We start from the raw sequence: 13,084 nt of genomic DNA on the forward strand, positions 1-13,084 counted from the left end.
TAAGCAACTGTAGACTCATGATTACCAAAACCAGTGCGCTATAGTCTACATATCCTGGATTAAACAGGAACCCGTTTGAATGTGGCTTTAACTTTAAATAGAAAACAACAACAAATAATTTATTTAAGGTAAATCATGAAATTGACTTACGTGTTAGTATCATTTTGTAATGTCTAGGTCGCGACCAGCTTTCAGCGTAAAACCGAACTCCCGGCTGCGCCCCGACAGGCTCCGACTGTCCACAGTCAGCTCTGCGCCACTGTTAGGACGAAGCCCGCATGATAGATCCAGCGCAAAGCCAACTCAAACTATACAGTCGGGTGCAAATGTCCTCTGACTGCGGGACAGTAAATCCATGTTTGTAATTTGATTTGGCTGCAATATACACAGAATTCCACAATTCTTCCAAAACCTTCCAACACGGCGAGTCCCTGAATGAAGCTGTCCTCGTCCGGAATGTGAATGGAGAGTAGTGTGATTCAAGCTTTGGGAATGGGCAACTCCGCAGTGGCTCCACCCCCACCCGCTCCCCGCGGCTGTCCACCTGATAAGGAGCTGGAGACACACGGATCCACTCGGGACAACCCCAACAGATCATTGTGTGTAGGGAAATTAGTTTATAACGATTACAATATCATGTCATAACAGTGTGACAAAGCGCACTTTATCATGACACCATGTCGTCTCTTTTGGCCTGCACTTCATCCATTAACTATTATGTCGATCTTCTTCTCATTATTTTGTATGTTACTAATCTAATGAACTGATTTGACTAGTTCTTAAATAAATATGCCAACCAAACGTTACCCATCTTAAATCGAAAAGGGAACTGTTGCATGTATGGTAATGCCCGTGGTCCTGCCCCTCTCCATGGCGCGCAGGACGCACGCACACCACGCACAGGTTGACGAAACAACAACAACACATTCAGTCCTGGCTCCAGGTTTTAGGAGGCCTTGATGATGTAAACTCTGATAGCACTACACTTGATAATGTCAGGATCCAGGATTCCCCTGTCTGTTGTGGTGTGCCATGTGCTCTGTTTGTCCTCTGCCTTCAGACACCTCCCAGGGCCGCACCCTTAATCGTGCACGGCTGAGGACACTCAAGCTGATCACCTCCTGCAGCCTGACACACCAGACTCAGGGCCCCTTAATGAGTAGCCTGCCACTATATAAACTCTGGTCCTGCAGTCTGGGAGTGTCAGGTCGTACCGTCTTCAACCCGCTGAAACCCTGTGGATTACACTCCACCGCTCTGCCCTGCTTGTGTCTGTGGATTGCGCTCCGCCGCTCTGCTCTCCTTGTGGTCTACGGATTACACTCTGTCGCTCTACCCGCCTGGGGTTAAACGGACTACAATCGCCGTCAAGCTGCCAGGCCTCCGGTGTCGAGCCACGGGACTCACACCGTCGATCTGCCACTCGGGTGTCGGACCACGGGCTCCACACCTGCACCCACCTGTCTATGAATAAAACCTGTTTAACATTCACTTCTGTCTCCTGTGGTCTTGCGTTTGGGTCCTATCTGTGAACTCCCGTGACAGAACGACCTGACCATAATGGACCCAGCAACCACAGGAGCAGCTACGCTGGCCGGATATAGCACGCAGCTGGAGGCACACCAGCAGAGGCTCATGGAGATGCGTCAAGCCCTGCAATCCATGGAAGCTGAGGTCTCTGAGGGGGACCCAGCAACCACAGGAGCAGCTGCGCTGTACAGCACTACCAGGCTGCTGGAGGAGACGAGACGTTCCCTGGAGAAGATGAGACGTTTCGCTGCGGAGGTTTCTCGGGTTGGCTGGTGCGGGCAGGAACTAGCCCGGACAGTCAAGTCTCCACCAGTTCCAGCACCCGCACTATTCCCGCCTGTCCTCGCTCCGCCGGTCTGGGAATCCCCCGTGCCGGCTCCGAGTCCCTATGATGGAACACTGGGGAAGTGTCAAGGCTTCCTGTTGCTATGCCAACGGGTGTTTGACCGACAGCCCCTGACTTTCGCCTCAGACGGGTCCAAGGTGTCTTACGTGGTCTGCTTACTGCGGGGAAGGGCTTTGGACTGGGCCATGTACACAGTGAGCAGCGACCAGCCTAAGACTGTGGGTTATGTGGACTTTGTGACTGCTCTGATGAGAGTTTTTGACCCTCTGGGGAACTCTGAGTATAGGGTCAAGCGCCTTCTCAGCCGGAGACTGAGCCATGCAAGGGTAGCGGAACACTCAGTGGCCCGGTCGACTCCGGCTCCCCGTAGTCAGACTGCATGGCAGCCAGCTCCTGTTCCTGTCACCTCTTCACCACAGCCAGCTCCGGTTCCTACCGCCTCTGCGGCACAGCTTTCGCCAGTCCCGGCCGCCGCCGTCGCAGTGCAGCAGCGACCTCCAGTCCCGGCCGCCGCCGTCGCAGTGCAGCAGCGACCTCCAGTCCCGGCCGCCGCCGTCGCAGTGCAGCAGCGACCCCCAGTTCCCGCCGCTGCCGTCCCGGAGCAGCAGCAACCTCCAGGTCCCGCCGCTGCCGTCGCAGTGCAGCAGCGACCTCCAGCTCCCGCCGCTGCCGTCCCAGAGCAGCGACCGCCAGTTCCCGCCGCTGCCGTCCCGGAGCAGCAGCGACCTCCAGTTCCCGCCGCTGTCATCCCGGAGCAGCAGCAACCTCCAGTTCCCGCCGCTGTCATCCCAGTGCAGCAGCGACCTCCAGTTCCCGCCGCTGCCGTCCCAGATCAGCAGCGACCTCCAGCTCCCGCCGCTGCCATCCCAGAGCAGCGACCGCCAGTTCCCGCCGCTGCCGTCCCGGAGCAGCAGCGACCTCCAGTTCCCGCCGCTGTCATCCCGGAGCAGCAGCAACCTCCAGTTCCCGCCGCTGTCATCCCAGAGCAGCAGCGACCTCCAGTTCCCGCCGCTGTCATCCCGGAGCAGCAGCGACCTCCAGTTCCCGCCGCTGTCATCCCGGAGCAGCAGCAACCTCCAGGTCCCGCCGCTGCCGTCTCGGAGCAGCAGCGACCTCCAGGTCCTGCCGCTGCCGTCCCGGAGCAGCAGCGACCTCCAGTCCCAGCTGTGGTCTCGGAGCCGCAGCTATCCCCGGACCTCGCGGCCGCGGAGCCAGAGCCGCTCGCTGGTCCTGCCGCCGCAGCTCCAGGTCCTGCCGCCGCAGCTCCAGTTCCTGCCGCCGCAGCTCCGGTTCCGGCCGCCGCAGCTCCGGTTCCGGCCGCCGCCGCTCCGGTTCCTGCCGCCGCAGCTCCAGTTCCTGCCGCCGCAGCGCCAGTTCCTGCCGCCGCAGCGCCAGCTCCAGTTCCTGCCGCCGCAGCGCCAGCTCCAGTTCCTGCCGCCGCAGCGCCAGCTCCAGTTCCTGCCACCGCAGCTCCAGTTCCTGCCGCCGCAGCGCCAGCTCCAGTTGCTGCCGCCTCTACGCCGCAGTCCGCTCCAGTTCCTGCCGCCGCAGCGCCAGCTCCAGTTCCTCCCGCTGCCGCCTCTACGCCAGTTCCTGCTGCTGCCGCCTCTACGCCGCAGCCCGCTTCAGTTCCTGCCGCCTCAGCGCCGCAGCCCGCTCCAGGTCCTGCCGCCTCAGCACCGCAGTCCACTCCAGTTCCTGTCGCCGCCTCAGCGCCGCAGCTATCCCCGGACCTGGCCGCCGCCGCCTCCGTGCCGCAGGCTCTCCCAGACCCGGCCGCCGTCCCAGAGGCGCAACGACCTCCAGTTGCCGTCCCTGAGCGGCAGCAACCTCCAGCTCCAGTTGCCGTCGCTGAGCGGCAGCGACCTCCAGTGCCCGCTGCCGTCTCTGAGCAGCAGCGACCTCCAGTGCCCGCTGCCGTCGCGGAGCAGCGGAGGCCTCCAGTACCTGCCACTGCGGCACCAGCATTCTATTCTCCAGAGCCCTTCCGCCCGCCCGGCCGTCCGCCGGAGCACCCGGGGCCGGAGCCCTTCCACCCGCCCGGCCGTCCGCCGGAGCACCCGTGGCCGGAGCCCTTCTGCCCTCCCGGCCGTCCGCCGGAGCACCCGTGTCCGGAGCCCTTCTGCCCTCCCGGCCGTCCGCCGGAGCACCGGGGGCCGACGCTCTTCGGCGGCCCCGTGGCGGGTCAGATCCTGTCACCCCTCCTCCGGACCCCCGCCGCCCACCCTAGTCGGCCTTATAGCTGTGGGGACATCCCTCCTCCGGACCCCCTCCACCCGCCCTGTGTTGGGTCTTGTGTTACGTCTGGAATCCGTGCCTTAAGGGGGGGGTACTGTCAGGATCCAGGATTCCCCTGTCTGTTGTGGTGTGCCATGTGCTCTGTTTGTCCTCTGCCTTCAGACACCTCCCAGGGCCGCACCCTTAATCGTGCACGGCTGAGGACACTCAAGCTGATCACCTCCTGCAGCCTGACACACCAGACTCAGGGCCCCTTAATGAGTAGCCTGCCACTATATAAACTCTGGTCCTGCAGTCTGGGAGTGTCAGGTCGTACCGTCTTCAACCCGCTGAAACCCTGTGGATTACACTCCACCGCTCTGCCCTGCTTGTGTCTGTGGATTGCGCTCCGCCGCTCTGCTCTCCTTGTGGTCTACGGATTACACTCTGTCGCTCTACCCGCCTGGGGTTAAACGGACTACAATCGCCGTCAAGCTGCCAGGCCTCCGGTGTCGAGCCACGGGACTCACACCGTCGATCTGCCACTCGGGTGTCGGACCACGGGCTCCACACCTGCACCCACCTGTCTATGAATAAAACCTGTTTAACATTCACTTCTGTCTCCTGTGGTCTTGCGTTTGGGTCCTATCTGTGAACTCCCGTGACAGATAAGCATTTACAAAGGCAGTCAATACAATCACTATAATTAGTATGTATTATAAGTCTACATTTGCCCTGAGTACATGGCTAGTTCATATAAACAGTTTTTCTATCTGAACTTTTTTTTTTTCGCACCAGAATAAAAATCGTGGTTTTAAGCAACTGTATAATTCACAATCCATGCCTCATTTAGAAAAGTGTCAAAACCTTGCAGATGTATTTTTTCCAGAGTTAAATGTGGTGTGCCTATGTGTGGATAACATATTACTCATTTATAATTGGGCTGTTTTAAAACAGCCAGTCCAGTTTTCCTGTGTCCACCTCTCCTCTATCCTCAGGAACCGTTCACCACAGTTTTCCAAGAACTCCTCAACGACGTCAGCGTTTGAAATCAGTCAACTCTGTGTTATTACCATGGTAACACCAGGTGTTTGAAAAAGGGAAAGCCAGACGTGTCACCATATTGCAGGAAAATGCATGTAATCCAAAGCTTGGGCTGTGAGGGGGAAGAGGATGATGCAGAAAATCCTGGCTAACTGTGAAGTCTGTTGTTGGCTGGCGCACCGGTCCCAGCTGACTGAGGAGTCACAAGTGATTCACCCAAAAGAGATCCTTCCAGCTAAGTGAGCAAAATGACAAGTCTTTATAGCATGGCTTTTATATAAATGTGCCCCCTGGTGGGAATCATTTGAAATGTTTGCCCAGAGGCCCCAACTGTAAAAGCTGGTTAAATACAATGGGGTTTCATATGCCTTATATCTGTAATTGGTGTTGACAGTCCTTTTTATTCAGCACCACACCTCACAAATTCCAAGTAAGTCCATTTGGATTTCTATTATTGGAATAACAATGCTTCATGGTGATTTCAGCATTTTGTCAACTCCATATTTGAAGGGAATAAATGGGTTGATTTTGCACAATTTGCAGTTATTATTTCTACACACACAGCATTGGGGTCCGTGGGAACCCAAACAGAAGTTAAGCCAATGTCAACAGAACACAAGGGTTAACACAAGCAGCTTCACAAAAACGTATGGCAGTCTAAAAAATAACTTTTCTGATTAAAATGAGGAAACATGAAAGAGAAAGTAAACAATACAATGAATCTGAAAAAGCATTCAATGTCAACTTTCGATACTCGACAGTTGATCATGTCAAGTATTAAAGATGTGATACCGTGGACACATTGGCCAGTACTCAAAATGTATTGAGGTTCGCTGCCCATCAGTATATCCATCTAAACTAAAGCATAAGCATTATGTTGTATGTCAAATAATACGTCAATGGAAAACGTGATCTTATGAGCTCATAAACTGAGGGTGTTTATCCTAAATCTGTAACCTGAAGAGAGGGAGAAAGATAATTATGGTCTGTGTGTGAGAAACAGAGAGAGGGATAGGGGAAGGATAGGGAGTGAGAGAGAAAGCAAAGAGAGGAAGGAGAGATGAAGAGAGATTACCAAACAAGGCCAAATCCCTGAGTCACAAAACCCGACCACCCAGAGGCTCGCACCTAAAACCCCAACCCAAAGCTACCCTCGACTGAGATGGGTCAAAAAATCAGCGCAGGGTTGAGAGGGTTTGCACGCTCAAGTTGTTTTGTGGTAATAAACACACAATAATGCCAGCGATTGTTAAAGAATGTGTGTGGCAAAGTGTGAGATATCAGACAAGCAGACTGCTGCTGCTGCCAGTTGCTCTGGGGCAAATAAGTGCGTCTCTTTAGTGTCTACAATTTTCAGTCATCAAAGCTTGTCACATCAGGCCCTTGTTTGGCTGATGATTCAGATACAGATCAAATACACAAGGGCATAATGAGGGCTTTGGACAAAAGAGCGGAAATGAGGAGATGCATCAGTGTTACAGCAGGCAGACACAAGAGATTAAGCCTGCATTAAACGCAACTTCTCTCTGTAAAGAGAATAAAAACATCATTGAAGATTCAGTGGATTATCTCAAGATTCATATTACATTTGAATCATGTCTCAAACTGTTTCACTTTTGATTTGAAACAAAAAAAAACGGAAAAATTTAGATTTCACTAAAATTGACCTTGTATAGCCCATCAACTTGTTGCAGCTGGGTTGTTGGGTGAAGCTACTGTTTTGGGTTGTAAACATTACAGTGTCACCTCTGACCCTGAGACGCACAGGGAGGGGCTGGAAGAGGAAAATAGAGGAAGTGAGCATGAAAAAAAAATCTAAGACTTAAATGAGACAGAGCAGTAACATTTAAAAAAAGACAAAGAAACAGAAAAGTGTTAGAAAGATGAAAGATCCCCCCCCCCCCTTACGAAGAGCCCTCCACTGGGCATGCCTTGGGGTTTACGCTCCCGTGTTCTACCATTCCCAAAGCCAAACAGCGGGGCCAGGTGAGGGTCGGCAGATCGACGTGTCAGTCCAACACACTCAAACACCCAAGGCCGTGTCAACAAAGACTCACAAAAGAGATAACCAAATGATGGGTCTGCAAAGGTCATAGCGGCCATCCTGAAACAGGGATGGCCATGTTAGGTGTGTGTGTGTGTAAGCGTTTGAATGGCTATAATCTCATTTTCTTTTGGGGGTTGAGAATATTTCAGATAACAAGGCCATAAAGATGCTTTCCATAACAGATAAAGTGATCAAAAACAGGGAAGAAAGAGGCATTTATGTGATCATTACAATGCTACTCTATCAATTTGTGATTATAATTGAGTGAGTGATAATCTAATGAGAGTAATTGTGTTTTATTCAGAGGCAAGGTACTGCTGCAGTCCCTGAAATTTGGATTGAAATGCCAACACTGACAGGCGTGTGTCCTCTGCCTTTCACTGATGCCGTTTGAGAAAATAATTGACTGCTCTCTGTGTGTGTGACACAGAGAGAGAGAGACAGAGACAGAGGCCATATCCACACTAGTCCAGTTTTCCTACGTTTACACTGAGCAGCCACACCACGCCGGAGTTTTGGAGCAGCCTTAATGGAGGAACCTGAAAACTCCGCCGAGGTATTTGAAAACTCCGGGGTTTTGGTTCAGTGTAGACGTCGGATACTGATGTCTGTTAGAAAAAATGAGCCCACACCCGTGCTCGCTACTGGATTGGTTATTACCAGCCATGACGTCTCCGTCCCTGATTCATCACACTCACTATCACGTGACCCGTACCCGGAAGAAAACAAACAGCCAGCGACCAGCAGCGATTCATTTCAACATGGATAACGAATGGCAAGCCTTGCTTGCTTTGTTGTCTGTAGTAGCAGCTATTGTGGAGTTAAATACGTCATTTTACAATGCTGCTAATGCCTACATGCGGAGGAGGCGAGCTGTTCTTCGAGCGATGAGCGAGCTGCTTGACCATCGGCGATCAGCCCCCACGGAGCGGCTGTCTGAAGCTACAGTTAGCAATAAATGCTATTCAGAGCTACAGCTACAAACAGACAACACAGAGGAAACTAGTGAGAGACGAGTGATCGACGCTGATTCGTTTTACTTCTTCTGTTTGGTAGCCTTGAGAGACCTTTGTCTGCAAGTATTTCTTTATGGAGCATGAAAATATGTACGAAGATATATTATATTCGCTAATGCTAATGCTGTTAGCATTTCCCCTTTGGCGGTAATGTTAAAATTTGCTTAGAAGCTAGCGAGTCGGACCTGTTGCATGATGTTGTGCCCTAAAAGATGGAGCAAATGCCCTAAAGAATTGATAGAGGGCGAAGATGATGTCCCTGTTTTTTCCGCTGGGTGACCCAGCTTATCCCCTGATGCCGTATCTCATGAAGGAATACCCCAATGGAGCTAACGTTACATTCATCAGCCCTTACTTCATTACTCTGTCATATTTTTTTTAAACTAAGCAAGCAATCCACTTCCTGTTTACACCATCATGCGCATGCCCGGTGTACGTTAATGGTCACGTGCTGTCCGCCTTCGAAGCCTGCCATGTGGATGCTCCAATAATGCTGAAAACTCCCGTGTGGACGGAGATCGGTTCTATTTGACAACTCTGCATCCAACGAGACACGGACTAGTGTGGATATGGCCAGAGAGAGAGACAGAGAGAGAGAGAGAGTGAGAGAGAGAGTGAGAGAGAGAGAGAAAGAGACAGAAAGAGAGACAGAGGAGGGGTAATAATCTTTTCACAACAGCAATATCCAGAAATAGCTCATCCATGGTCTTGGGGATCAGCCCAATAAGACACTCATATGAGAGAGACAGAGATAGAGAGAGAGTGAGAGAGAGAGAGAGAGATAGCATATGCTTCCATACACACAATGGCAAAGAGGAAGTGCAGGGAGACAGAGGCTTGGACCAGCACACACACAAACACACACACAAACAAAGGAAGTGTGAAGCAGACATGGGACCAAATGCCTCGCCGACACCCACTCCGGGCTTTGATGGACTGACCACGATCACAATAGAGGCAGGAGGCTGACACACACACTTACAACAACAATGGACCGGTATTGTATACTATGTTTTTTTCATCCAGGTGGTGGGGTTAAAAAACAAAAAAAAACATTTAACTTTTACTTGTCGACCCCAGCAGTACAAGTTTATTTAGATTATGGTAGAAAACATGAACCATTGCTGAATATTTGCAATGTGCAGGGAAAAAAGTGGCTTTTAGGTTCTAGGTTCTTCTGTGTGTCTGCACAAGATGTCACGATTTAAACAAAGTCAACTGTATCAAGTTTCACATTCAGTGAAGCTAAACTAGGTGCTCGGTTTAAGGAATAGTTATAAAACACCAAAGAACATCATTGAAAGTATCAGTCTTTATGTCTGAAAGAGAAATTATGAGAATCACACTGGCAAGTTGGTCTTACATGCCAAATGCAAAATATATTCCTGCATGTCCAGTTCTCTAGCTTAAGGTTTCTCCTGAACGTTTATTGTTTAATGTTTATTTTGATCTCGATTAGCTGTTACCTTGGCAACTAATAATCTTCCTCAAATCCAGTTTAGAGGTCTTTACAGGTCCATTCAGTACATTGTATCTGAACCTCAACCCAGAACATGCAGCAGACCAGATCCAATCTACAGTCAGTCTAATAGAGTTGAGTAAGGTGCAATTGCATTCCCACAGGTCTTGGGCCTGTATGTCAATATGTATGACACCGCATGGATCCCAGTGTAATCGCTATCAGCTCTGATCACGTGGTGCGTCATAAGGAGAAAATCAGTTTTTTAAAGTGAGAACTGTAAAGACGATGACATGTATTGTTAGATATTCTCTTTGATTTGATTTGATTTCTCATAAATTGGGAGCAAATCATGCTGGTGCCAGTCCACTTTTAGGGTCTGGTAGGCTTGAATATGTTTTTGATTATATTATGACAAATTATTCTGGAGTTTACTCCGATCAGTCTCCTCAGTTGTCCTGTCTGAGGCACCGGTCTGAGCTTTAAGTCGGCTGGAGAGTGGAGATTCATCTCTACACGGGTCAGGTTTGACTGTATACCATTGCATTTCGGATACACAATGAAATCAGAAACAGCAAGTTCAAATATAGTTGTAAACTAGAACTAATTAGTGGCCAGAATCTGCTATAAATGTACATTTATTTTACACAGACTGTAAATCCTTGAGCCTGACTGAGATGTTCTAAGAGTTCAATCACTGTTTCCTTGTAAAGCACTACCATATGTGGCTTCTGTTCAACCTTGGCTTTCATTCGATGGCAGAACGAATTATTGGCCAACACTAAAATGTGTAAAGGGTAAAGCAAACACTGTGTAAGTTAACATACACACACACACACACACACACACATGCAAGGATAGGCACTTTTAGTGACTCTACGCTACACATTGACTGGGGTATTCTGTACCTGATATAATGTACGTCAACCACAACCAGTTTGTTGCATACAGAGTAAAAAGAGAACATTGCAATGATACTCGCTGTTCATTTTAACATCAGTGATCAAACAGGAAGCCGAGAGCCCTCTATGCCACTATCTATATACATAAAATATCTAGTGGTAGATATAACATAGTTGATTACATTAATATTGTATGTTAGAATAGCTATGTTTGTTCTTTTATATTTAAAGTTTGTCAAGATAGGCTTTTATAAAACAAAGCCACTCGTATCTTGAAGACATTGTTCACAAAGGAAGCTCTGGATCTCCAGGAAATCCACTGATCAGCAGCTTTCTCATGTCCTGATCGAGATAAAGAAGCACGGAAAAAGAACACACGGCTCCAAATTATTGCTCATATTTTTCTTATTAGTCATGCATGGGGAAAGCAGATTAGTGATGCTTTACTTGTCAGGTAAGTAGAAACCTTCATTCAAACTCGTGCTGTAACTAATGATTATTTCGATTTTTTATTAATTTGTTGATTATTTTCTTGATTAATTGATGAGCTGTTTGGTCTATAAAATGTCGAAAAAGGTCCAACAGTTTTTCCCAAAGCCCGAGATGACGTCCTCAAATGTCTTATTTTGTACTCAACTCAAAGATATTCAGTTTACTGTCACAGAGGGCTAAAGAAACCAGCAAATATTCACATTTTAGATGCTGGAATCAAAGAATTACTCAAACCAATTATCAAAATAGTTGCCTATTAATGTGATAGTTGCCAATTAATCAATTTATCGCTGCAGCTCCAATTCCAACTCAAGCATTTTTTAACAACTGCAGTGTTTTTTCTGCAAACGCTGGCTGATAATTTCCATTCCACTGCTCAGACTCCAAAACAACATTTTGTGGTGAAGTGCAGTTGTTACTGGCCTAGAGTGAATGAACCAAGCTGGTTTGATTTATTCTCTACAAGCTTTAACACTGGAGCAATCCCATTTCAACACATAAAGAGTTACTGTGTGTGTGACCACATTTTCTAAGAATTAAAAGAGGTGGAGGTCTGCTTGGGAAACCAACTGAATACTTGAGCCAACCATATGGCTGTGAAATGAGCACAGAGCAACATTTGAAACTGTGTTGGAGATTTTCAGAATTCCTGTTCTAAACCAAGTGAGGTTAAATTCTCACTGTTTGTGCTCCACAGTTTCCAATTTTCCAGACACATTGGTTCATCAACTGCATTAAATTACTCAAAGAAGATGTTTTTTTGTATGACTTTAAATTATCATTTAAATAAGACCACATTGTTTCTTGTAAACTATAGTTTAGCCCAAAAAACTTCCACAGACCAAAGTGCTTTTCATATTAAAGCTCCCTCTCTTGCCTTGGAGATTCAATATGAAATATTTTACCATTGCAAAAATGAAAATTCAACATCTACAACTCCATCTGCTGATGAAGATAATGTGATAAAATCAAAGGTTTCAAAGCAACCACTAGATGGACTTTAAAGTAAGATTACGTTATCAACAGCATCTTGCCTGCTTTGATGGCCACAACATATCCCAATGGGCTCCAGTGCAGATTTTGCCTGATTAAAGTGACACCACGTATAAAACAGTCATTCTTGGCCAAAAATGTAATGACAGTGGTCCTTAAGATGGTTTTAACTGTTGATATCGTCTGACATCATGATGAATTGTTCAATCTTATATACGTATAATACTTCACCCCCAAAATAACCATTTGTATACCAATTACTCACCCTTTGTAACCATGATTTCTTGAAGAAAACTTTATTTTTCTCTCATGCCCCCAAGGTGAACAAAGAATCCCAAAAATTAGAAACGTCTTGATAAATTGAAGTAAATGGAGGCCGAGTTTAACAACAGTAAAACTATATCAAAACATCAGTTTACAAAATCTCATACAGTCGTGGAGTACAATCAAAGTCTGATGTATTCAATCGTACGCTCAGTACTTCCCCAAACACATGCATTTACATTAAAACAGGCTTAAACAGGCAGGTGGCTCCGCAAGTGTGAAATTGTTTATGCAGAAGTGTTTTAAATAAGTACGATTTTATGATACAGTTTTGACGTTATTAAAAGCGCCCCCCATTTATTCAAATTCATCAAGTCATTTGTCCGTTATTGGTTTCTTCGTTCACAGGGAGGCATGAGAGAAAAACATCAAGACATCATGGTAACACGGGTTGAGTAATTGATATAAAAATGGTCATTTTGGAAGGTGAAGGATTCTTCCAAGACAGACTTGGCATACAGCTGGAAGAGTTGGCATTGGTGTCAAACTCATGCCAGCTTCCTTTCAGCAGTAATGCATCATGGGGCCCTGGGTGCTAGATTTAAGTTCCAATGAGATGACGAGCCCTGGAGCAATATTGTGGAAGGTTAACTGCGTATGCATGAGTTACAAGGTGGGAGTGGGTGGATCAGGGTGAAATAATTGAAGCACGAGTATATTTGTGGTTGCATGTCTGTTTTGTATCCGTTTGTGTGAGGGGTATCTTGCTGTCTT

At 48.0% G+C, this 13,084-nt stretch overlaps 1 protein-coding gene across 5 annotated transcripts in view; it reads right to left on the reverse strand.

The window, feature by feature from the left end:
• Positions 1–13,084, reverse strand: part of dlc1 (DLC1 Rho GTPase activating protein) — an 80,668-nt gene that overhangs the window by 24,435 nt on the left and 43,149 nt on the right. For 2 of the 5 annotated variants that reach the window (XM_079279496.1, XM_079279495.1), the window contains exon 1: positions 151–406. The exons of the other annotated variants lie outside the window; for them this stretch is intronic. In XM_079279496.1, the coding sequence (XP_079135622.1) occupies positions 151–163 (13 nt within the window). In that variant the 5' untranslated portion in view covers positions 164–406. Of the gene's footprint in view, positions 1–150; positions 407–13,084 lie in introns of those variants that run through there. 5 annotated transcript variants of the gene reach the window in all.

This window comes from Melanostigma gelatinosum (genome assembly GCF_949748355.1).
Source record: "Melanostigma gelatinosum genome assembly, chromosome: 11".
Taxonomy (NCBI): Eukaryota; Metazoa; Chordata; class Actinopteri; order Perciformes; family Zoarcidae; genus Melanostigma; species Melanostigma gelatinosum.